Raw genomic sequence first — 27,344 nt, 5'->3', positions numbered from 1 at the left:
ATCTTAGGTAGCCTCTGGCTCAACGACATTATGTCATGGATGAAATACATTAAAATTGAATAAGTTTAATTTCTAGAAGTTTGTTTCTGAAGCTCACGTATAGCACAATGCACTCTACTGAATTATCATCGACTATATAATTTAGAGTCTGGAAAATATACTGTTTTAGTATTCACATAAACATTATAATGAAAATTTACTTCTATTTTCATTTGGAGTGAAGTTGCATGCTAAGTTCAACTCAAGCATTGAGTATGGTTTTTAATAAATACTAAGATTATAAGATAGCAATATTTTATTATTTTCTAGAAAAGAGCAATGTTTCTATTCTACAGCAACCTTAAAGGTATTTTTCGTGACCTTAAAGAGAATCAAGATGAACGTATATATCTCAATATAACTCAAATGCTAAATGCTAAGAGGTGATCAATATCGTGATTTTTAAGTTTTATTTACAAAATTCAAACAATTTTTGGTCATCTGCTCTACACAAAGAATTGTTCCAGACTCTGACAGGACTAAAGACATTAACTTAAGCTTTAACATGCATTTATTAGATTTGTGTGCTGTTACTACAATGTTGGAATTACAGAAATGAACAAGAACATACTCTCAGGATTTTATAATCATTAGTTAGAGTGAGAATATTTCTTTTGTCTTTATGAAAAATTAAGATAGAAAATCTTGAAATATTTTGCCACCTTAAAACAATGACCCACCCTATAGTTCTACTAAAACAGTCTTGTTTATTTTAAAAGAAATTCTAGATGAAGTTATATTTTTATAATACTATATCTCATCTCAAATGAATTTATCTATTCTTTACCCTGTAGAAACTTGCATGCAAAATAAGAACCAGCAACTCTTCAAACTTCAATCACAGTATGCCACAGGCTATATTTTAAGTCTGCTGCATTAGTGAAAATTTATTTTGCAGGGTAGGTTAACAAACAGAATCTAACATTTTGAAAAGTCATTATAATTTTTTTCTGTTTTTGTCTTCTGAATTACTGAGTGGTGAATTATTGGAGGGAAAATACCCATGCCTAAAATTTGTGTCTGGTGCCAGTCTCAGATTTATGCCAAACACCACTCACTATTCAAAAGTGTGGTCCCTTGAAACAGCAGGCTGGATATCACCTTTCTGTCTTCAAAGATTCAAACCAGACTTTCAATCTGGGATTTCTCTACAGAGGATTGGCTGCTTCCCAGTTAATGTGAGTTTGCAAAATTTGCATTTCACGAAAACAGTGTTGTGTAAACATATATTGTGTCACTTTACCTACTATTTCCTGAAATCAGAGAGTTTAGCCTTTGGGATTTATGGCTCTCTGGGGCCAGCATAAGTCAATCAGTCATACAAATAGACCACCTGGCTGTAGACTCAGGATATCCATAAGACCAGGCCATGAAATTTGCCTATAATTATACTATATTGAAATTAATATTTATTACTATCAGAAACATTTTTTCCCCCAAAATAACACCTCAAGACTAGAACAGAATAGGAAAGTTTTATTCAGGATTATGTATTTTCAAACATTTCCAAGAACATAATCATCTATTTTAAATACTGTAAACTCTTTTATATGTCACTTGGATAGGTATCTAATAAGCAATTATTACATATCCTATCATTTAAATTACCACTGCACACTAGAAATAATCTTTATTTAATATGACTGTTTTTGACACCATATGGGAGGGGAAATAACTAACTGAAAATTGTTCACGTAAATGTGATGGGAATGGGGGGAGAAGCAGTATTTCTTGACATGTGGCATGTCACTCAGGAAAGCAAAAGGCCCATCATATCCAAAATGCCAGCTTGGATATTCCCTTGCCTCCTACTTCACGAACAGACATACCACATGGCATTAAATGCTGCAACCTTTCCTAAAAATGCCACTTGGATTGGTCCACTGTGGTGAGTATATAAGAACTTTTAGTCTTTCTCTTGAATTTGTGAGTTCAAGGGGAAGAATCTAGTAAATAACACTGGCTAAATTTTGCCCTCAGATGTTTGGCATAAATGATCTGTGAGGATATTGGAACCTTTGGCTGTTTTCACACTGATGAAATAAATTATGTTACTTGAAAAAAATTCTACAGAACATAATGCTAACCAGTCATATTCAACTTTTTGTAAAAGTACCAAAGAATATCTGTCTTTTTAGAAACTGTGCTTCTAAAACCCTATATACTCCTCAGATATTAACCAAAGATTTTTTCTCTTGGCCAGTATGAAAACAATCTTAATATTTTCTTCATTCTTCATAAATACAATGTATATAATAAAAAACATTTTGTGTACACGTTTCAAACTATTCATTTTCTATGTGTCTTTATATAAGGTAGTAGCTAACAACTTTTCTGTGGACAGATATTTTCCAATTTTCTAAGCTTTGTGTGTTTATGTGTTTGTAAAATATATTTAAAAATCTGATTATCAGTAAAAATATTGAATATACTGGTCATTATGCTCCAACAAATGCAAAATACATTGAAAAATTATATAAACAATTACATATGAAAGTAATATGAAGTATATATTTTCTTCTGTCATTTATTTTTCACTGAAGAATTCTAACTGATTAGCTCTCAAAAGACAAAATATAATTTTGTAAAACAGCTTTGTATTGTTCAGATTTACGAGACAACCCAAGAAAATGATTCTGAGTAAGCAGGATGTTATTACCGTTATGTGAAAAAGACTGCACAATTAAATAACAGATTGTTACATACCTCCCTAACAAGAGGGGCAAACTGATACTGCAAGCAGCCAGAACAAAATAATTAAAATAGAATTCCAAGTTTATATTAATAGAGTAGTAAGTTAATTAAAATCAAGATCAACTGAACTTTCTATTTACACCAGCTCAGACAGCCCAAGAGGAAAGGAACTCTATTTTAGAGACATATGTGACTCTTTGAGCTTCTGTCATCCAGGTGCCATTTCTGATGGAGCACATGTGCACTGAACAGTTGGCAAAGAAGGAAAAAGATTACTGTAGATGTATGTGCAGATAGTCTCTCTAATGATATAAAATACGTCTGGAAAGAGAGAAGGGCTTCTCTTTAAAATATAAAATTTCCCATGACTTTTTGTTCCTTCTTAGCCTCCAAATGTGATTTGAGTGTTTCCATAAATGAGAATATATACTTTTACTAATGATGTATATAGAACAAAAATAGATTTAGTAATTCGTAAGTGATGGAGTTATATACATAAATTGGCTAAGACATCTGAAAAATTTAGAATCTGTTTTCCATTTTATCTAAATGTACCATGTACAGGGTGCCTTTCAAAGCAGAAAGATTTATAAAAGTATCTGGTAGCATACATTATACTACATTGCTAGGTAAGATTCTTTTCTTGATAGCCTATGCAACTATTTAAAAAGATATTTCTGCAAACAAAAAATACCAGCAGAAAGAATTCAAGATGTTACAGTTTCAGTATTGGAAGTAATGGTCCCAAAAGGTGCTTTTGTAAAATTATTTCCCTTTAATACATTAATTGCTGCTTAGCTAATCTTCATCTGGGTCCAGATCAGGGTCAATATCCGTGGACAGTCTGAGATAAAAGAAAGCATAGAAAGCCAGTAGTAGTGCCAATATAGCTGCAAGTACAAGGCCAACTTCCTGGGGAAGAAAAAAAAAGTAGACTTGAAATTGATGAAAAGAGATTGGTTAATGTTATCAGTTTCATCAGATAAAATAAACATATTATTACACAGCCTAGAATGAATAATTTAAAACTAATAATCACATTATTTTTGTTTAATACTTCTTGCAATTAAGTAAAGAAACTTATGTTGAACTTGACAATTCCCAATGCAATGACAAGTACATCAGTAGGTGAGTCATTGGTATTATTTCTAGTTCATTTAGTGTTTTCCTAACAGTAAAATAAAAATTTATCATTTTAATATATTTTCATAGTTTGGATATTGAAATGTTGAATACAAGCAATGGAGTTTTATCTACACAGTTTTTCTGTTCTCTATTTGATTATGTTTAACTTTATTTGTTGCTTAAATACATTTATTACTAGTAATAGTATTTGGATACAGCATTTTTAAAAATTTATAATTCCTTTTTATTGGGAAGAAACAGTTATTATAACTGTTTTCCAGATTATGTCTCTGTATACATCCTCATTAAATATTGCTTTGTTGAAACTCTAATTCTTAAATTCTAAATTCTGTAGTTTATATTGCAGGGAAACAAAACTGAATACTCTCAGCTCATGAAGCATGATATAGTACAATTTATCATAACTGTGAAGGATGGTCCTGAATATTTCATTTGGTGATTTGATATGGATTATATTAATCAACTATAATAAAATAATGGTCAAAAATTTATGGTGTATATTATGGTAAAAATCATGTTATCTCATACACAAAAAGCACATACACACACAAACACACATACACATACACACACACACACCATACACATATTCACATACACGCACACACACACACACACACACATATATGTATACACACACCATCAAGAAACTTTCTCAAAATTAACATATCATTTGGCTAAATAGAAAAAAAAGCAAATAGAGTGCCAGTTCAGTATCCTAAGGGGCCTAATATTCCTTTCTAATTTCCACTGTGTATCACACTCCTTACCTGGCATTGTTTTACAGAGAAGCAATTCATTTGCATTTGCATGAATATATTTTACATTTCATAAGAATGTAAAATCAGCAATTCAACATATACACCTAATAAACTTTAAAAACATTAAAATGAAGCGGGTTTATAATCAACATGGAGTATTTACCTGAATGTTGAAATTCTAGATATTTTATACAGATTTTTAGTTTCATAATTACATTTAGATTTCCAAAATATGAAAATAAATATCAATAAACACCGGGGGTTGGAAAACTCAGTGTCAACCATTTTTGTGAGATTTCATTTTTTAAATCTAACATATCAATATAGTGTCAAATGAAAGTGAATTTTTCTTTGTTGCAGTTGGAACACTTTGGCATCTCAAAAGGGCATGGCAGCATCAGACAGGTTTCATTTATTTTCTTATATCCACAGCTGTGCTCCCAGACCCATCTGGTTACACAGCTACTAATTTTAAGAGGATGTAATAAACAAGTGACACACAACTGCAAACTCCATCTGTTCTGTATAGTGGACAACAAGACTGTTCAACAGCAGTCACCCAAGCTTAATGAAAGAATAAAGTTTTTACTCTTGACTGGAGACCATGATTCACACCTTATTGATAGTCAACTCTAATTGCTGCTTTTCAACTCCTTGTGCTTAGAACAACTCTGTATCGTTTTCACTATATACTTTCAGAATATCCGGAGGCATGAGAAAGAGTTTTAAGGGTAGGAAGCAGAGTGTATTCCTAGAATACAACTTCAGAGGACACACTAATTCAATTATGTCTGTTCAATATGTGGTGTGGGAGTGGCTTATAAAGTATTAGGTGGGGAGGTGTAGCAAATAATTTTCTTCAAAATGTCCCTATTTTGTTGAGGAAACAAGCATAGCAGAGGATGAATGTTTACAGGATTAAAACAATGGTAAAACTTGAAAATAATACTTGCAGGATGCTGGTGACACTAACCATAACTTTAGAGACCTGTAGGCATTTATGACTTCCCTGCCCCTTGGCCATTTTTAGCTTTAAATCCGAAATAACAAAAAAGAACAAACAAAACGTTTCAAGCTGGCTCATCCCAAGGGGTTGTTGGCTGGCTCTGGTTGACACGTAAATATTTCATTTATGTAACAAAAGTAAATTTTTGGTCCTTATTCTTTTATTATAATTATGCCTGTCAAATAAACCTTTTAAATAAATCAATTAATAAACATAAATTCTTTTCCTTCTAAACACTAGGAAGCATGGGTATTTATATTCTAAAAAATTTTTTAGTAATGCTGTAATTCTTGAAAAATAATCTCATAATTGGGCAGCAACCAAACAGCAAACTTAGTTGTGTAAATATTTTTTAGGTGGTACTCACTGAATTTTTAGGCTTTTAAATGATAATATTTTATTTGCATTTTTAAGACACAAAAAAAGAAAAATAGCTTCTCAGTAGAAATTAATTTTAGATTTTAACATACTCTATTCATATCTTATGCTGAAATCATTAACTGCTCCCCCAAAACATTTTCTGTTACTAAACATACATTTACAAAAAGCTCTAGAAGCCTTTAAGGGTAAAGGCCCTATTGTATAATTCTTCGTATCTCAACCCATGATTTCACAATCAGTACTGCTGACTTGATATAGTAATTAAATCTAGAAGTGATTTCTTGTATAAGTTCTTTCAAGACAATCCTGTCTTATTCATCTTTCTTTCCACAGGTGCTACTATATTGTAATACTTGTAATTTCTAAGTAAATAATGAATGACTGAGTAATATTTATATGATCTTTATACAAGGTATATTAAAATTATGTAATGCTTTTAAAACTTTACAACACTAATGTACATAATACTATCTCCACAAACTGGGAACATTTTGTTATATATAATTATAGCCACTCAGTGCAAACTTAGGTGAAGTAGGGCATCTTAAAGCCAATGACAAACATTCAAGGGAAGTCTTATTTATACATACTAGAAACGGTTAATTCAAACAAATATTTTCTCAATCAGCTAATGATTCATAAATAACTTCTATGCACTATGTTCAATGTTTGCACTGTACTATTTAGCTCTCCTGACAACATTATGAGGTCAATAGCAAAATCTCCATTTTATAAATGTGTCAGCTTAGGTTGAACTAGATCACAGCAACAGTAAGGGGCAGAAGGATATGATCCTAGGCCTCCTTATCTTGTGTTCAGTGTTGTTGTCATTGCTGCTACTTTTCTATCCATGCACCTGTTCATATTTTCTGTAGATTTAAATTATTTGAAGAGCATCATTATGATTCATTCAAAAGAATATGTAGTAAAGTGATAAAATATTACAATATTATGGTCATTCTGTATCAAGTAGATGAGTCAAACATGTTTGATGTTCATTAGTCCTTAGTTGCTTCTCTGACATTATCAATATGGATAAAATCACTCACTGGGGAAATTAAAAAGCATTAAATGGCAATTCCTGAAAGAAACTTCGTTATTTAAAATCCTATGCCAAAATGACAAGGCAATCAAAGTTTGACAGGGCAAACTAATTAGTATGCTAGATTTGAAATGTAAAACACCTCCATGGTTCTGATTCTAAAAAGTTTCATACCATCTTAATAGGCTCCTCACATAAATTTTCAAGCAAAATAAACAATATTTGAGGTTAAGGTCTTTGTTTTCCACAGGTTTACAAATCAAAATGATATGCTAGCTTATTAAAAAAGAGCTATGTTCTGATGTTAGTTTGAAACTCTTCTGTACATACTTTAAATAGGAAATAAAATCTAAGAAAAAATTTTCTTGTAAAAAGATTAAGAAAATTCTACATTGTTTTTAAAAAGATAATAATTGCACATTATAAGGTAGACTTTATCTCACACTGGGAACATAGTTATTTCTTTAAATTAAAACATAATAATTATGAACAAATATTAAAAAGTATGTAAAAAGTGGTTTATAAATAAATGAACGGCTGCACTATTTCTCAAATCCTAATATATAACTGCTCATTATATTGTGCCACAAGTGGATTTCGTTACCGTAATATTTTTCCTAAAAAAAAAAATCAAACAAAAAATAGAAAAAAAAAAAAAACACTGCATTATAAAAGATAAAAGTAAGTGATATATTTCCTTGGGGGACAATGACAAACAATACTCTCACTTCAAGAGATAGTCACCAAGTGACCAAATGGAAAATAAAAAAACTATACATTGCTCTTAGAAAAAGTCATGTCATCACAATAGTTTTTAAAGATGAGTAACATTTCATACGAATTTAGAAAAATACTTCCAAAGAAGAATCTTCTCTCTTTTAAACAGAAAGGCAATTTACTTTTTTTCATTAAAAACTGACATACAGCACTAACTGAGGAGATTGTGTTGTGAAAACATACTGCATCACACGGCAATGCTTGATCAAAATCAGCAATCAGGAGCAAAAAGAAGACAGTGTTTCATGATCATAATAGCAAATTCTGGAAGACAACCAAATATATCATCTGGCAGTTCAACAGCTGTTACAGCTTGGTAGTAATACCTTGGCATTTGCTATAAGCTATAACTTAGAAAAATTGATTTTTCATCTGCCAGATAAAAACCAAAATCTCCTTTTAACATCTTAATATTTAAATAAAATATATGTACTGGCCATTTTTATTTTACCCATTTTATAGTAGGGTTGCCAAATTAATTTTTCTATTAATAGTTTAATTCAACTCTAAATATCTGGCAAAAGATTGACATGGGAAATAATGTAAATGTAATTTTGTTCAGCTCAATTGTGCTGACACATTGAATTCACTGTCTACTAACATCATTATCAGTTGCATTTATCCTTCCTAAGCAGATATAACACTGGTGTTTCAAAAGAACAAGTTTGGGAGCATCATTAGAATTTCTTCATAGAGAGTACTGACAACAATAAGATATACAGAATAAAATTACACGTATTAACGATCTAAGTATATATAATTACAACTACAATTTAAGCAACTATAAAGGGAAATTTATTGAAAACAACAGAAATTTTTGACAAAGGCCACATATATCACTAAAATGTTTGAACAATATACACAGTAGCTAGAGAGAATATAAATTGCAACTTTAAGTATAACTGCTTCTCTTAAGTGACACTATGTTTTATTTTAAGACCCTTCAAAATCTCAGGATAGGAAGGATGTTTTCCATTAAATAAATTCTTTACAAAAACCTTCGAGTCTGGCATTCTATTTAGATTTTGAAATGTCATAAAACATTTAGAATTCAACATTTATGCAATCCAGTTTTAGAAAATGAAATGGCATGCACATATCAAATTTTAAAGTTATCAAATAGAGGTCTACCTTTATGCCTATTGCTGTTTTCTTTGCTTCTGCTTTTAATTTGGTTGCTCGTAAAATAGGTTTGGTTTTTTTATAATCCTGTTTACCTAGAAAGAAATAGTTTCAGACAATGAGTAATGCTTATATATAATTCAAGTTTAACAGTCATCTGAAATGTCAAGGAATGTTTAAACAGAGTAAAACAGGGACACAGAGTTGCAAAGTATTTCCCAGTTGTAGTAACCATAAACTTTCACATAAATAGTCACCCAATGGTCAACTTTTCTTCCTCTCATACTTTTTCAAGAAGATAGTGACAGACATTTTTGATTTCATGTGGAGTGAATATCAAAATAGGTAAAAACTTATTTTAGAGAATAAGAAGTTAAAGTGAAGAAAAATCTTTTGGAAGCATTTGGAAACAAATGCATAAATAAATGAGTATATGTAAGATATCATTAATAGGTAAAGTTAACTTTGTCTTCATAAGTGAAGAGTAATAGCTCATTATAAATTTATTTTATTATGGATACATTATTCAAAAAATCAATGACAAATATCCCCAAGTTTTCTCTAAGTAAGAGACTAAAGAAGAAATATATAGACAATTAACTTTTAGTCACCTGAATTCATTAGAAAAACATGTATTTAACTTTTTTCCACTTACTAAAGGACAGAATAAATATGGCTAGGTAAAAGATATAGGATAGCTACATTTAGATATTAGTTTCAGTCATCACTACCACATCTCACAGCCAAAAATGAGCAAAACTGAGCTTAAAATTTCCTTCTTTTGTGTACCATCTGGTGACCCCACCAATGAGTAACGAAAGATGTATTATTACACAGCCAGGGAAGAAAATAGACTTGACAACAGCAACAAAAGCATTTACTACAATAATGTACAATTTTGTTAACCAAACTCTTAACTGAGTCAAATGAGCCTCAAATATAATAGTATATGCTATTCTGAGTAGGAGTTAACATATTACTGCATAATCTCTCTGGCTATTTTATATGCTTATTTTGCCTTGTTTTTTATCTTACAATGTCCAGTTCCTTTCCCAAACTTACCCTACATTTCCATTATCTAAATAATGCAAGTTCTAATTTTAATTTCCACATCTTTCTCACATTGAAATAAATTGGAAAGCAGTTCATCTAAAGTATATCATAAAAATTTAATGTGCAATGTATCTCATAATGTGTTTACTAATGATTCAAAAGTATCTTTAAAATTTGATATAGATTTTTAGAATTAGAAATGGCAGAGAGAGGTGAGTCAAATGGATGGGAGTAATGAGAAAATGCTGTATTTGTGTTCATTAGATCCATAAAAGTATTTGTTTGGTTGAAGAGTTTTGTATTTTCTTTTTAAAGAAGTGTATCCTCTTTCCTTAACTGCTATTGTATAGCAGTAATTCTAGATCTATGAGCATGCTGAAGCTTAATAAATATTATTTGATGATGGAGTTTAATGATCCAGAAATGAGCCAATTGTAAAAATGTATATCAAATGATCTAAATTTAAATCATTTAAATACAGAAAAATATTACTCTGACCCATTTTAAATTAGCAACATTTAATTTTGATAAAAAAATCTTGACAAGTGTTCACTCTGATTTCACATCTCAACAGTCAAACTATTCATGTCATTATTCCTGCTGGGATATAAACAGTTCAGAACAATGAAAATGGTGACACATCAAATGTCTTCACTCAGGGTTATAGATCAAGTTTTTGATGAGAATCTAAAAAAGAAATTTGAAGACTGTGGATTTAAAGCCAAGATGTAATTTCTTGTTTTATACTGTATATGCCCTATAATAATCTCTGGGTGATATGGGGAAACAATAAACAAATTAAAAAGGATTATCTTAACCCTATGTTTTTCATACAAGTATGCAATATTTTAGATAATGTGTCTGTCATTAAACAGACTCAAATATACCTCAAAGAGTCAAGGTTAAAGTGAGAATTTGTCACACTACTTCAAGTGCCATATAACCATGGGTTAAATGATGTATTCTATCTAAATTCAACTCATATTCTCATAGAGAATAATATTCTAAATTTATATTACAAGTTGATATGAATATTTGAAACTGTATTTATAATAAAAAGATAGTATTAAAAGTTATTGTACATCTGGTACTTCTCCAAACAGTACATCTGTCATTAATTTAGTATTCTCCTTGCTGACTATGATATCCAAAAGTATATATTGCAAAATGTGGTTTTAGTCTACTAAGTAAAAACATTTACAGGGGTATCTGCTAAGTTCTTTATAATTAAAACCAGATCTTTCCATTGCACCCAAAGAGTTTTCAACATTTGAATTTTAATGGGTTCAAGAAAGATATCTATGCCCACAGGATTATACAAAATATAAAATACAGAAGTCCCTGACTTCTGAGTACTTACTGACACCTACAAAAAAAACACACTTAGATCAGCGGTCCCCAGACTTTTTGGCACCAGGGACCAGTTTCATGGAAGATAATTTTTTCATGGACCGGGGGTCAGTGGGTGGGGTGTTGTGGGGGAGGCATTGTGTGGAACTCAGGTGGTGATGGACAGCCCATTTCCTATCAGGCCACAGACTGGTACTGGGCCACAGCCCGGGACTGGGGACCACAAACTTAGATAATCTAGATTTTGTAGATGTTTTCTTGAAAACAACTGGGTCTGATTTTGGTTATATCAACAATGTAATAACCAAAGTAACTATTTGACAGTTGCCCATTAAATTTTATGTGGAGAGAAAAACTTCATAATTGAAGCCCATGAAGCCAATCTGGGGCTGCAATCACCTAGTTTCTCTATTCACAATGACACCATTCATTAAATAATTTCTGGACTTTCGTTTTCTCTGATATATTACACCTTAGTAAGCAGCTTTTTCTCTTCATCTCCATGTTCTTGATAGATGGATTTATGGTTTCTCCCACCGATATAATTCTATAATATTGTATTATTTAAAAATTATTATACAGTAAATTTGGCTTTTCTTTGGTACATGTTTCTATAAATTTTAATATGCATGTATAGATTCATGTAACTACCACCTTATATAATTAGAATATAGAATAGTTCCATCACCTCATTAAACTCCCATATGCTATACCTTTATAGTTATCCCACCTCCCACTCATAATTCCTGGCAGCCACTGATCTATTCTCCATTTTTATAGCTTTCCCTTTCAAAAATGTGGCAATAAAGTAACAATGGCTTCTTTGATTCATTGTAAGACTTTTAAGATTTACCCAAATTGTATGTATCAACAGTTCATTAGTAGTATTCCATTATAGAAAAAAGTACCAGAGTTTGTTTATTAATTCACCCACTGAAGTATACTTGGGTTATTTTCAGTGTCAGGCAAGTATAACCAGAGCTGTCATAAGCACAGCTGTAAAGATTTCTGTGTGAACTTAAGTTTCCATTTATCTAGGGTGAGACTGCTGAGTCATATGACAAATACATGTTTAATTTTATAAAAAACTGCCAAATAATTTTCCAGAGTAGCTATATCATTTTACATTCCCACCAGAAATATATGAGAGTTCTGGTAACTTTACATCATCACTAGCACTTGGTACTCTTTTATCTAGGTTTTCTAATTATTCAGCATACAACTGCTCATCATATTCCCTTATATTTTATTTCGGTAAGGTCAATAGTGGTATACCCTGTTTAATTCCTAGTGTTAGTAATTTGAATGTTTTTTTTTTTTCCATAGTTAGTCTAACTAAAGTTTTTTTCAATATTGTTGATCTTTCCAAATTAACAAACTTTTGGTTTTGTTGATTTTTTTCTTTTGTTTTTCTAGTCTCTGTTTTGTTTACTTCCATTCTAATCTTTATTATTTCCTTTTACTTACTTGCTTTGGGTTTAGTTTGCTCCTCATTTTCTAGTTGGTTTGGGTGGAAAGTTAGGTTATTGATTTGAAATCTTTATTATTTAATAATGGAGTCATTAACAGGTATGAATTTCCATCTAAGTATTGGTTTAGCTGTATCTCCTAAGTTTTGAAATGTTATGTTTTGTTTTCACTCATCACAAAGTATTTACCTTGTGATTTCTTCTCTGACCTATTATTTAGAAGTATACTATTTAATAAACATTTGTAATTTGTTTAATCACACAAATTTCCTTCTGTTAGCAATTTCTAATTTTATTCCATTGTGTTAGAGAACAAACTCGGACTAGATAATCTCAATTAACTTCTCTTTATGTTCTCTAATTCTTTCTTTTGCCAGTTGAAATTATTATACTTTCCAACTCCAGAATTTCTACTTGATACAGAAATATACACATGTATCTATATGTGCATATATGTAAATATATATATAGATATATGTGTGTCTATACATATATATATAATTTCTTTTGCCAGTTGAAATTGGTTGTGGAGCCTCTCTAAAATGTTTGTATCAGTTATCATACTTTTCAACTCCAGAATTTCTACTTTAACAGAAATATACACATATATCTATATGTAGATATATGAGTATATATGTAAATATATGTATATAGATATATGTGTGTCTATACCTATATATACAATTTATAACTGTCTAATACTATTCTCTATTTAGTGAGATATAATTCTTATAATTTAATTCTTCACACTTAGTTTTCTTAAGTTTTTGTCTACATTTTAAATGGCTAATTTAAAGTCTTTGTCCAGTAAGTCAAATGTCTGAGCTTAAGAACAGTTTCTATTGTTTTTGTGTGTATATATGGACTATACTTTACTAATTCTTTGCACATTTCATAATTTCCCATTGAAAATTGAACATATTTAATGATGTAATGTGGCAACTTTGCAAATCAGATCTCCCCTAGGTTCTGTTGCTGCTGTTTGTTTTTTGGTTATTGGAGTCTTTCTGTTTAGAGACTTTTCTGGACTAATTCTGTAAAGCCTGTATTCTTTATCATGTGTGTCACTGAAGTTTCTGCTATGGTTTAAATGTGTCCCCCAAAATTCATGTGGTGGAAATTTAACACCCATGACAACAGTGTTGAGAAGTTGGACCTTTAAAAAGGGATTAAATGATGGATTGATTAATGGCATTATTGCAGGAGTGGGTTAGTTGTCATAGGAATAAGCTCATGAAAAAAGGATGAATTTGACTCCCCTCCTTGCTCTCTCTGGTGCATGCTCTTTTGCCCTTCCACCTTCCACTATGGGATGATCCATTAACAAGGCCCCCATCAGATGTAAGCCCCTCACCCTTAGACTTACCAGCCTTCAGAACTATAAGGAATAAATCTCTATTCTTTATAAATTACCCAGTCTCAGATATCCATTATAGCAGCTCAAAATGAACTAAGACAAAAATTTCTGCCAAGAAGTGAGTCTGTTGGTAGAACAAATAACTGAAATGTAGAAACAGCTTTTTGGAAATGGGTAATGGCTAGAGGCTGGAAGAATTTGGAGAAGTAGGTTAGAAAAGCCTGTATTTCCATGAATGAAGCATTAAAGGCAATTCTAGTGAGGGCTTAGAAGAGGAGAATTATAGGAAAACTCTGAATCTTCTTAGAGATTACTTAAGTGATTTTAATCAAAATATTGGTAAAAATATGGGCAGTAAAGGCCATACTCATGAGGCCTCAGATGAAAATGGGGAATATCTTTTTGGGAACTGGAGTAAAGGCCATCCTTGTTATAAATTGACAAAGAACTTGGCTGAATTGTACCCATGTTCAAGGGCTTTTATGGAAGACAGAATTTAAGATCAATGCACTACGATTATCTACCAGAAAAAATTTCTAAGCAAAATATTGCAAGGAGCTGCATGGCTACTTTTAACTGCATGTAGTAAGATGCAAGAAAAGAGAAATGACATAAAGTTGGAATAGAATTTATAATTAAAAGGGAAGCAGAATGGAAAGATTTAGAAAATCAGCTTGGCCATGTAAAGAATAAAAATGCATTTTTCAGGAGAGAATACTGAAAGTGTGGCAAAGTGACCATTTGCTGAAGAGATTACCACAGATAGAATGGAGCCAGGTGGATATTCATCAAGTCAACAAGAGAAATACCCGAAAAGGCATGTCAGAGATCTTCAAGGATGTCCCTCCAGTAACAGGCTCAGTAAAGGACTTTGATGGCAAGGTTTTCCGAGAGCTGTCCACAGGACCTCAGCATTCACTGCCCTTGCACTGCCTTGGGACTTTGCTCTCACATTCTAGCACAACACCCCTAAGCTGCCCCAGCTGTGGCCTGAGCAGGCCCAGCTGCAGCTTGTGCCACAGCTTCAGAGGTTTCAAGGGGTAAATCTTAACAGGCTCCATGGAGTGCTGACTCAGAAGACATGCTGACTTGCACAAGATGAACTGGGGAATCATGGTGGCCTCCACCAATATTACAACAGATGTATTAAACTGCCTGCAGGCCTAGGCAGAAACTTGTTGTAGGAGTGGAGGCACTGCAGAGAGCCTCCACTAGGGCAAAGCCACCTCAGAAACTCAAGAACTATAGAGCTACCAGTGTGAAACTGCAGGCTGGGAAAGCTACAGGCAAGAGTCTCCAACCCATAAGAGCTGCTAGGTAGACTAAGCCCAGCAAAGCCACAGGGGTGGGGCTGCCTGAGGTTAGGAGACCCAACCCCTGCCCCGGTGTGCCAAGGTTGTGGAATATGAAGTAAAAGGACATTATTCTTCATCTTTAAGACTTAATATAATTTTCTCTTTTGGGTTTTGGACTTACTCCTATTTTGTTGCCTATTTCTCCCTTTCTGAACGGGAATATCTATCCTATACTTGTCCCAACATTGTACTTTGGAAGTAGATAACTTGATTAATTTTGCAGGCTCACAGATGCACAAAAATTTGACTCAGGATGAATTGTGCCTTGAGTCTCACCCATATCTGATTTAGATGAGACTTTGTAATTTGAAATTTTGAGCTGATGCTGGAACAGGTTAAGATTTTGGGTTTTCGGAACTATTGGGAAAAAAATGTATTTTGCATTGTGCGAAGGACATGAATTTTGGAGGCCAGGGGTGGAACGCTATGGCTTGAATGTGTCACCTAAAGTTCAACTATTAGAAACTTAATTCCCAATTTAACAGTGTTGAAAGATGGAACCTTTAAGAGGTAATTAAGTCATAAGGGCTCTGCCCTTGTGAATAGATTAATGCCATTGTTGGGTGAGTGTGTTCATGATAAATGGATGAGTTAGACCTTCCTTGAGCTCTCCTGTGTGTGTTTGCCCTTCTGCCTTCCACCATGGGATGATACATCAAGAAGGCCCTTGCCAGATGTGGGCCCCTTGACCTTGGACTCCCCAGCCTTTAGAACTTTAAGAAATAAATCTCTCTTCTTTATAAATTAGCCCATTTAATTTATTCTGCTATAGGTTATAGCAGCACAAAATGAACTAAGACATTATCTAGTGATTAGACAGATATTTCCTTAAATTCCTGAACTACTGAGTCTTCCAGTTTTGCTGAGGTGATATGTGAGTGTGTGTATGTGTATGTTTGTGTTGGGGTACATCTCCATTATCTAACAGGAATTCAGAGTTATGTCTTAGTCCTCACTTATGCTTGTATAGAGGCTGAAGGTTGGCAAGAGGTGAGAGATTTCAACCTTCTCACACCTCTACTGGGCATGGCAAGCCCTGCTCATGCTACAGGGTGTCCCCAAAGTCACCATACATAGGGAAAATGGGAAATTGTAGTTAAATGTACCTTTATTTACAAAATATTCATTACCAAATTTTTCCTCAAAGGAAAAATTCAGCTGTTTTTCTTCAATAAACACTCCTTGGACTATTGCAAGATTTTCGTTAATTTCTAGATTTCTAAAAAAGTTGATTTTGACAATTTTTGCCAATCTCCTTGTTGGCTTTATATAGAAGCAGATTTTTCAGAGGTCTTTACTTCATATTCATGAAGTATTTCTCCTCTATCCCTTTACTTTTAATATCATTATATTTGAAGTGAATTTCTTATATACAGCCTATATTTGGGTCATTTTATAAAATTTCACCTGAAAATCTGTCTTTTTATTAGTGTACTTAGATATTTATAGTCAATGAAACTATTGATGTGTTTTTATTAAAGTCTGACATTTTATAATTTCTTTTTGTTCCCTTTGATTTTGTTCCTATTTCACCTTTCTTGACTTTTTTGGATTAGTTGAACATTTTTTATTATTCCATTTAAATTATGTATTGTGACTTTAACTATATCTCTTAAAATGTTTTAATGGTTGCCCTAGAAATTATAAAACACATATTAACTTTTCAGAGTCTAATTCAAATCAATTTTATTCAATATTCTATTTTTAAACATGTTCTAAATTATGTTTAAAATTTTAACATATTTTTAAAATTTTAACAATCCAACACATTTCACATTTTAATATAATAGAAATAAGCAATGCACTGCTTTGTAGTGCAAATTTTGTTAATTTTTACTTACACATTTTGACTTTGCTATGCTTATTTTTGAACATCTTGGACATGTATCATTGGTTAAGGAATTCTTATTTAGATGATAGATTTTTAATAATTCAGGCATTTAAATGTCTGCACACAAAGAATTATACAAGTGAATATACTATTTTAGCACAGGTGTGTTTTGCTTAATTAAATGCCAGGCAAGACACTGGTATGCCTGCTTGATGCATGTTCTTATTGTGTCCTAATAGTTTTGTAATAAAATGTGAAAGGTACATGCATAGTTAGGAGGATTATTATACTTTGGTTGCTGAAATTTTATTACTATATTCATAATAAAAACTGCAGGCTGTCCTTATAAATGCCTGTGATTCAGTTCTGGAATAAAATTTTCTACTACTCTTTTCTCACATTTTGTGATCAGTTTAATTGAAGAGTATCCTGAAATTGCTAGATCTGCACTATTAAAAAGGTAATTATCATTTTAACTATTTATTTGAATCAATGCAATTTTCATGATACTGTGCAACCAAAACCTAGTACGGAAATAAACACACATTGAGGTTGATAAATGACATGTGAATGAAACAGAACAAGTGTCTGTCACCCTAAACCTCGTAAAAAAGACAGATCATAAACACACAAAAATTATGTAATTTGTCAGGTAATTAAAAGCACTAAAAAGAAAAATACAGTTGGCAAGGGGCAAACAATAAAAGGGAAAGATGTATAGTTTCAGATAGGGTGGTTAGAGAAGTTCTCCTTAATTATTCTTTCACTTTACCAGATTATTGAATGAAATTAGGATAAAAGCCATGTGGATATCTGGTGGAAGCAATTTAAAATACTGAAAATATCAAACTGCAAAGATTCAAAAGACACTAACTCCAAGAAGGCAATAAAACTTAACAGGCCAGCTGATTAAAAAAATTAATTTCTAATAGCAGACTCAGTGGTCCAGAACAGACCGTATGTTCATTTCCCCAATTCTGAGTCCATAGGCTCAAATGATAACCTTGGAAATAGATAGGATCTCCAGCTTGGTTCCCCAGTATGTGATATAAGAGCTTTTGTCAGTAAGAATTAAGTACAAATATTATTCTGCTTCCTTATCAATGGTAAACTAAAGGCCATGAACACTCCTGGAGAAATGTGAGTTTGACTATGTCATAAAAAACTTTAAATATGCAGTCACACTGATTATTTTCATAGACCTGTTTATTTTCTCACTGTGACTAGTTGGCCATGGTAATCAACTAACTAACTAGTACTGAAAATTTAAACTTACAATAGAATTTTCTAACTGTAGCAGAATAATGAAGTCCTTAGCACACAGTCACAACTAGCTAATTGATCAAGCCTATGCATTTTTCTAAGATACTATAAGAGGCTATTTTTACTGGAAGAAACAGCAGTATACTTTTAGTCCTACTATAGAACTAGATCATCGGTCTATGTCTCTGTTCTTGTGCCAGTACCATGCTGTTTTGGTTACTATAGCCTTGTAATATGGCTTGAAGTCTGGCAAATTAATGCCTCCCAATTTGTTTTGCTTAAGATTGCTTTTGCTATACAGGGTCTTCTCTGATTCCGCACGAAGCATAGAATTATTTTTTCTAGATCTGTGAATAATGATGCTGGTATTTTACTAGGGATTGCATTGAATCTGTAGATCACTTTGGGTAGTATAAACATTTTAACAATGTTGATTCTGCCGACCAATGAGCATGGTATGGTTTTCCACCTGTTTACGTCCTCTGCTATTTCCTTCCTCAGTGTTTCATAGTTCTTGCTGTAGAGGTCTTTTACCTCCTTAGTTAAATATATTCCTAGGTATTTTAATTTCTTTGTTGCTATTGTGAAGGATATTGAGTCTTTGATTTGGTTCTCAGTTTGACTGCTGTTGGAGTATAGGAATGCTACTGATTTCTGTACATTGATTTTGTAACCTGAGACTTTGCTGAATTTGTTTATCAATTCCAGTAGTCTCATGGCAGAATCTTTGGGGTTTTCTAGATATAAGATCATATCGTCAGCAAGAGCAATAGTTTGACCTCTTCTGCTCTCATCTGGATACCCTCGATTTCTTTCTCCTGTCTGATTGCTCTGGCTAGGACTTCCAGCACTATGTTGAATAGAAGCGGTGATAAAGGGCAGCCTTGTCTGGTTCCAGTTCTAAGTGGGAGTGCTTTCAATTTTCCCCATTCAGTATGATGTTGGCTGTGGGTTTGTCATACATGGCTTGTATTATTTTTAGGTAAGTCTTGTCTATACCTATTTGTTAAAAATTCTTATCATAAAAGAGTGTTGAATTTTGTCGAATGCTTTTTCTGTGTCTATTGAGAGGATCACGTGGTCTTTGTTTTTGCTTCTATTTATGTAGTGAATTACATTTATAGATTTGGGTATGCTGAACCATCCCTGCATCTCTGGGATGAAGCCCACTTGGTTGTGATGGATTATTTTTTTGATAAACACCTGAATTCGGTTTGCTAGAATTTTGTTGAGAATTTTTGCATATATATTCATAAGGGATATTGGTCTGTAGTTTTCTTTTTTTGTTGCATCCTTTCCTGGTTTTAGTATCAGGGTGATGTTGGCTTCATAAAATGTGTTGGGGAGGAAGATACAGACCAATGGAACAGAACTGAGAACCCAGATATAAAATCATCCTCATACAGCCATCTGATCTTCGACAAAACTGACAAAAACATACACTGGAGAAAAGAATCCTTATTTAATAAATGGTGGTGGGAAAACTGGATAGTGATACGTAGAAGATGAAACAGGATCCCCACGTTTCACAAAAATCACAAAATCAACTCTCAAAAAAGTCAACTCATGGTGGCTAACAGACTTAAACCTAAGGTGTGAAACTGTAAGAATTCTAGAAGAAAATGTTGGAAAAACTCTTATAGACATTGGCGTAGGCAAAGAATTTATGAAGAAGACCGCAAAGGCAATCACAACAACAACAAAAATAAATAAATGGGACATGATCAAATTGAAAAGTTTCTGCACAGCCAAGGAAATTATCATGAGAGCAAACACACAACCTACAGAATGGGAGAAAATATTCACATGTAACACATCTGATAAAGGGCTGATAACTAGAATCTATTTAGAACTCAGGAAAATCAGCAAGAAAAAAATCAAACAACCCTATCAAAAAGTGGGCCAAGGACATGAACAGACACTTTTCAAAAGAAGATAGATTAAAAACTAACAAACATATGAAAAAATGCTCAATATCTCTAATCATCAGGGAAATGCAAATCAAAACCACAATGAGAGTAACACTTATTCCCAGTGAGAATGGCCTTTATCAAAAAGCCCCAAAACAATAAATGCTGGCATGGTTGCAGAGAGATAGGAACACTCATACACTGCTGGTGGTACTGAAAACTAGCACAACCTCTGTGGAAAGCAATATGGAGATACTTCAAAGAGATACAAGTAGAACTACCATTTGATCCAGCAATCCTATTACTGGGCATCTACCCAAAAGAACAAAAGACATTCTATAAAAAAGACATCTGCATTAGAATGTTTATAGCAGCACAATTCACAATTGCAAAGATGTGGAAACAACCAAAGTGCCCATCAATAGATGAGTGGATTAAATAAAATGTGGTATATGTGTACTATGGAGTTCTACTCAGCCACAAAACACAATGGCTATATAGCACCTCTTGTATTATCCTGGATAGAGCTGGAACCCATTCTACTAAGTGAAGTATCACAAGCATGGAAAAACAAGCACCACATGTATTCACCATCAAATTGGTATTAACTGATCAACACTTAAGTGCATGTATAGTAATAACATGCACTGGGTGTCGGGAAGATGGGAAGGGGAAGGAGGGGATTAGTATATACACATGTAATGGGTGCAGTGTGCACCATCTGGGGGGGATGGACACGTTTGAAGCTCTGACTCGAGTGGGGCAAGGGCAATATACATAACCTAAATATTTGTACCCCTGTAATATGCTGAAATAAAAAAAAATAAGAAAAAGAACTAGATCAATTCTGCATCTGTTTTACAATCTGATTGTCAGAAATTTTAACTTCTTCACCACTCCCAAATATATCACAATGACAATGACACAATATAACGCTTGGAAAAGACACGGAAAGCTCCTGAGATGCCTCACCTAGATATGCATAAAAGAGAGAAGAATGAACATTTCTATTGAAAGAGACTTGCTACCTGAATCTAATTCATAGAGATTCACTGAGTTAGAGCATGTCAGGATTGTCTCCCAGAAATAAAGGTCAACTTGCCACATTCTCTTTACCATTAAGAAACGTGCATAGGTTCAACCTCTTAAAAGATGAAAATGACACTGACATTACTTGATAATGCCATGCACATCCATCTATGATACAAAATTCTTTTACTAGGTATATATTGCAGAGAAATTCTTCTACATGTAACCTGATGAACAGACATGTCTAAAAATATTCATAGAAGCATTGCTTACAATAGCATTCATAGAAAAAAAGAAACTGAGAATGTCCAAATCTGAATCTAATTGTCCCAAACCAAAATAGATAGAAAAATAACAGTATATAAAAATAATGGAAAGCTATAAACCACAGAAAATGAATGAACTCTATCAACATCCATAAACAAGAATAAAACTCTAAAACATGATGTTCGCTATTAAAAAAGCAAATTATATAACATATACACCATTATTTCAGTTATATAAACTTCATTTATATAAAATGACAAAACTAAATAATATATTGTTTGACACAAATATAAATGGGAAATACGTAAAGAGAATTAATACAAAATTAAGAACATGGTTATTTCTCAGAAGCATGGATGGTGTTGCAATCAGGAAGAGGTACACTATCTATCGGTATATGTTCAATTTTTAACCTGGATGAGGGATACATGGTTGTTTATGCCATTAGTGCTTTTAAATCTATAATACATGTTTTATATATGTAGGGGACCTGAAAAATTGCAAGTGTTGAATAGGGCACGAGACAATAAAAGGTTCTCCAGTAGATTACTGTGCAAACTACTTTACCTCTTGTAGCTTATGACATGGCAGAGTCAATGGAGCCTGAAGTGCTTTTAGCTAACTGAGACATAGAAACAAGCCTTTAGAGGTCCCAATAAAAAAGAAGTGGCAGTCTCTAAGGTTTTGGAACAGTGCCATACTTCCTTCAGCAAGTAACAGCTGCTAAGAAACAACTCCTGGATTGCTACCAAACTTTGATGGAAACTGACTACCTGACTACCTGGTCATGGGACTCAAAAAATCATCTGGTCCGAAGCACCAGTCAAGAATTGGAGGCCATCTATTAATAGTTCAACAAGCCAAAAAATTAGGTGCACCATTTTAACATTTAAAAAAAAGTCTATAGGCCGGGCGCGGTGGCTCACGCCTGTAATCCTAGCACTCTGGGAGGCCGAGGTGGGCGGATCGTTTGAGCTCAGGAGTTCGAGACCAGCCTGAGCAAGAGCGAGACCCCATCTCTACTACAAATAGAAAGAAATTATATGGACAGCTAAAAATATATATAGAAAAAATTAGCCGGGCATGGTGGTGCATGCCTGTAGTCCCAGCTACTCGGGAGGCTGAGACAGGAGGATCGCTTGAGCTCAGGAGTTTGAGGTTGCTGTGAGCTAGGCTGACGCCACGGCACTCACTCTAGCCTGGGCAACAGAGTGAGACTCTGTCTCAAAAAAAAAAAAAAAAAAAAAAAAAGTCTATAAATTGTTCTTTATATTCTGACACCAGTTAGAAGTAGATTGTTATGTTATATTAATAGCTATTCTTGGAGATGAATCTAAAGGACAATGACAAAGGGAAATCTTCCAAGTGATCAAAGTTTGAGTAATATATTGTGTTGTGCAGTTTACCTGGAAAGAGAGGCAACCTAAGAAAAGGCATAATACTAGTCCTCCTGAATCAGAAGCTGAACCAGCCACCTAGGCAGTTCAGATTCTTCATACCTATGGAGAAACTGGTAAAATGGGAAATCACATTGTTGGCTGGGGTAATTTATGTTGGTTATCAAGGTCTATTGAAATGGTTTGTTAAAACAGTGAATGCCAAAAGGAATATGGGAAGATGTAAGGGAACTCCTGGGTTAACTCATGTACTACTACGAGCAGTTGTAAAATTTAATAAAATTTCCATATAACTTTATAACTAGGAGAATCACTAAGGGCTTAGAGTTTTCAGAAATGAAGATTTGGGTTACCCTCTAAAGGCAAAGACCCTCAGCAAACTAAGATGCTTTCTAGAGACAAGAATATCTAGAGTGAATACTGGAGGAGAGAGTTCATAAATTACAACTATCATGACCGACTAGAGAACTGATAAATGGTATCTGAACTTATATTTGTTTGCTTGCTCCTTGATTGTAATACTTATTCTTCCTATACAACCAATTTCCCTGTAAAATCACCATTATTAAAATTTTAAACATATGTCTTCCTCTTCCTTTAGGCTGGATCACAACAGAACAAAACAAGACTAAATGTCACTTAAGATCCTAGACTTAAAGAACAGCAGTCTGGCATGGTTGGGACGTATATCTGGGAAGCTGTTAACGATGCTGGGGATTATCCTTAGATTCTGTTCAGAATTATTTTCATCATAGATGACAAATCCACCTTGAAATAACATGAAAATGGGGAGGGGCAGAGAGAGCGAGAGACAGATACATATTGATTGAGATGAATCAATTGATTTCAGGAGATTAAGGAAGAGCAAGGATTTTGCTGGGATTGACATGAACTGGAGTCTTGACTCTAAAGGGGTTTCTCTTTCCACCACCACTTTCTATTTCTAATTTTTTCTCTGGAACCATGGCTATTTACCATCTATGGCTCATATCTTATAAAACTAAGATCAAAGTGGAATGGATATTTTTCCTGGGATCATTTTAATCATTTTATCATGCCCTAAAAGATTACCATTGTAACTGATTTCTTCCAAGTACAGAAGACTAAGAATTGCCTAATAACCTGTATAGCTCCCAATTCAAGCCACTGTAACAAACCAAACTAGTTTATCACTGCTTGCTCCTGTTAAATATAGATTTAAAATACATACTTCCAAACTCATGGTACATAATCAACAGAATTTCCTGCTTCATATCTTAAACAGGAATTATGGGTATCAACTAAAAGCAAAATCATAATTAAAAAGTAAACATTAATGCAAAAGAACATTCAAGTTATGCCTGGAATTTTTAATAGCAAAGATGGAAGCATAAAAATTCACAATTTTTATTTGCATATACAATACAGATAATCTGTACTACCTACTTTTTAAACAAAATACTTTAGAAGCCATTTTAAGTTATAATTTCTAAACAGTAGATATTATCTGGGTTAAAAGTTCCTTTTCTTATGCATTCAGTATGATTACAAGATTTTCAGCATGAGCACTGTCCCTATAAAGAATCATATATCTAAGCAGATACAAAATATATCTACTAAAACATATAATAATGTTTATAGATACAAAAACACATTTATCATTCTCATATTACATTATTTTAGGAAAGGATACAGTAATTTATATGGTCTATTTAATATAAAAAGTTATTTATATCAGGAATTATTTCATATTTAAAGCAACAGTCAGTTTTAACTGTGACATGGTTTTATTTTTTTAATTTTTTTGTTTTTTGTTTTTGAAGCAGTAACATTATTTTTATTAAATCTCTACCCTTGAGTACACACTTTTTTTTTTTTAGCAATTCTTTTTTTTTTTCCAAAAATAATGGTGTACACATATTTTAGGTTACATGGATTGTTTTTGTAATGCTTGAGTCATGGCTATACGTGTAACCATCACTCAAATAGTGTTCATAGTACCCATGAGGTTGGTTTATTCCCCTCCCCTCCTCCCTACTCCCCCTGTGCCTTTCCACTGAGTGTTACTTGCTTTTGTACACATCTGTGCTCATCAGTTAGTTCCAATTTAATACTGAGTACATGTGGTGTTTGTTTTCCCATTGTTGTGATACTTCACTTAAGAGAATGGTCTCCAGTTCCATCCAGATTGTTGCATCATTTTGATGACTGAGTAGTACTCCACGGTATACATATACCACATTTTATTAATTCACTCATGAATTGATGGACACTTGGGTTGATTCCACATCTTTGCAACTGGGAACTGTGTTGCAATAAACATTCTAGTGCAAGTGTCTTTTTCATAAAATGACTTCTTTTCCTTTGGGTAAATACCCAGTAGTGGGATTGCCGGTAGTTCTACTTTTAGTTCTTTGAGGAATCTCCATACTGTTTTCCACAGAAATTGTGCTAATTTGCAGTCCCACCAACAGTGTATAAGCGTTCCTTTCTCTCTGCATGAATGTCAGCATCTATTGTTTTTGTACTTTTTAGTAAATGCCATTCTAACTAGGGTAAGGTGATATCTCATTGTGGTTTTAATTTGCATTTCCCTGATAATTAGTGATGTTGAGCATTTTTTCATATGTTTATTGGCCCTTTGTCTATCTTCTTTTGAGAAGCTTCTGTTCTTGTCTTTTGCCCACTTTTTAATAGGGCTATTTGTTTTTTTCCTTGCTGATTTGCTTGAGTTCTTTGTAAATTCTAGTTATTAGCCCTTTATCAGATGTCTAGCTTGTGAATATTTTCTCCTATTCTGTAGGTTGTCAATTTTCTCTGTTGATCGTTTTCTTAGCTGTGCAGAAGCTTTTTAGTTTAATCAAATCTCATTTATTAATTTTTGTTGCTACCATGATTGTCACTGGGGTCTTTTTCATAAATTCTTTGCCTGTGCCAATATCTAGAAGAGTTTTTCCTACATTTTCATCTAGGATTCTTATGGTTTCATGTCTTAGATCTAAATCTTTTATCAATCTTGAATTAATTTTTGTGAGTGGTGAGAGGTAGGGGTCCTTTTTCATTCTTCTGCATGTGGCTATCCAATTTTCCCAGCACCATTTATTGAATGGGGCTTCTTTTCCCCAGTGTATGTTGTTGTCTGCTTTGTATGACATGGTTTTATATGGGAGTTTCCTTAGTTTAATAAAAGAATAAATTACTTAACTGCTTTTGGCTCTTTACTGTTCAATTCCTTACCCTTGCACGGAAACAAGACTGCATATTGCCCTTTGTTGATATTGCTGCCCAAGCTCATTATCATGTGAATATCTGGTTATTGTTTTATAAATGTTCATTTTCCAGAAGCTTACTGTTTTTTTCTTTCTCAACAGTCGACTTTACACTAGCCACACTCATTATCATCATGTGGCAGTACTGCTCTTCCTCTGCCTTTGCTGCTTTAAAAATTAATGCACTGTTATTTTCTGAATACTGCATAAGCTGCTTATGAGTACATTATGCTATCAAGCAAGCACATGCAGAAAAGCTTCCTAAACTGTTATTCTTTCAATGAAAATACAGCTGGTTCTGCTTCAAAGGCACATCTTTTCACCTGCAAATGGACTTGCTCCTACACTTATTCCTCAATTCATTGTCTTTTATTTGTGTCTGGAAATCTTTAATTGCCTTTAATTAGAAAAAAGTAAATTTAGTGCTTTAATCTTGCAAATACATTCAATCATAATTCTGTCTGGGATGAATACCAAGTTCTATTCACTGTCTGATCTCTATAACAAAGATATATAATTTATTGTCCATTTATATAGACCACACCAATTAAGATACAATAGAAAAGCAGAGAGATAAGAGTCAAAATATTTGAAAAGAAAAATTTGCAATCTAAATTTAATTACTCAAATGAATTATTGGAAGATGAGTTATTTACAGCATGCCAAAAATACCAACAAATAATATTTGCTAATCAACAATAAAGACTTTTATATTTCCTTCAACATTTTTTAGAATAATTTCTCATCTACTGCTTCAAATCCCTCCTCCCTTCCTCAAATGGCAAACACTACTTGGAATCTTACTTTTCCTATATTACCAAAATTACATATAAAAGAGTAATACAAT

The 27,344-nt window shown here is 33.0% G+C and overlaps 1 protein-coding gene across 6 annotated transcripts in view; it reads right to left on the bottom strand.

Annotated features, from left to right (window-relative positions):
* Window positions 1-429: 429 nt before the first annotated feature.
* Window positions 430-27,344, bottom strand: part of TRIQK (triple QxxK/R motif containing) — a 90,223-nt gene continuing 63,308 nt past the window's right edge. For all 6 annotated transcript variants that reach the window (XM_069466233.1, XM_069466232.1, XM_069466229.1 and 3 more), the window contains 2 exons: window positions 8,978-9,063; window positions 430-3,645 (listed from right to left, as the gene is read on the bottom strand). In XM_069466233.1, the coding sequence (XP_069322334.1) occupies window positions 3,532-3,645; window positions 8,978-9,063 (200 nt within the window). In that variant the 3' untranslated portion in view covers window positions 430-3,531. The remainder of the gene's footprint in view (window positions 3,646-8,977; window positions 9,064-27,344) is intronic.

The sequence above is a fragment of the Eulemur rufifrons genome, chromosome 3 (assembly GCF_041146395.1).
Source record: "Eulemur rufifrons isolate Redbay chromosome 3, OSU_ERuf_1, whole genome shotgun sequence".
Taxonomy (NCBI): Eukaryota; Metazoa; Chordata; class Mammalia; order Primates; family Lemuridae; genus Eulemur; species Eulemur rufifrons.
Note: the sequence above shows the minus strand (reverse complement) of the source record. Positions and strands in the feature narration are given on the sequence as shown.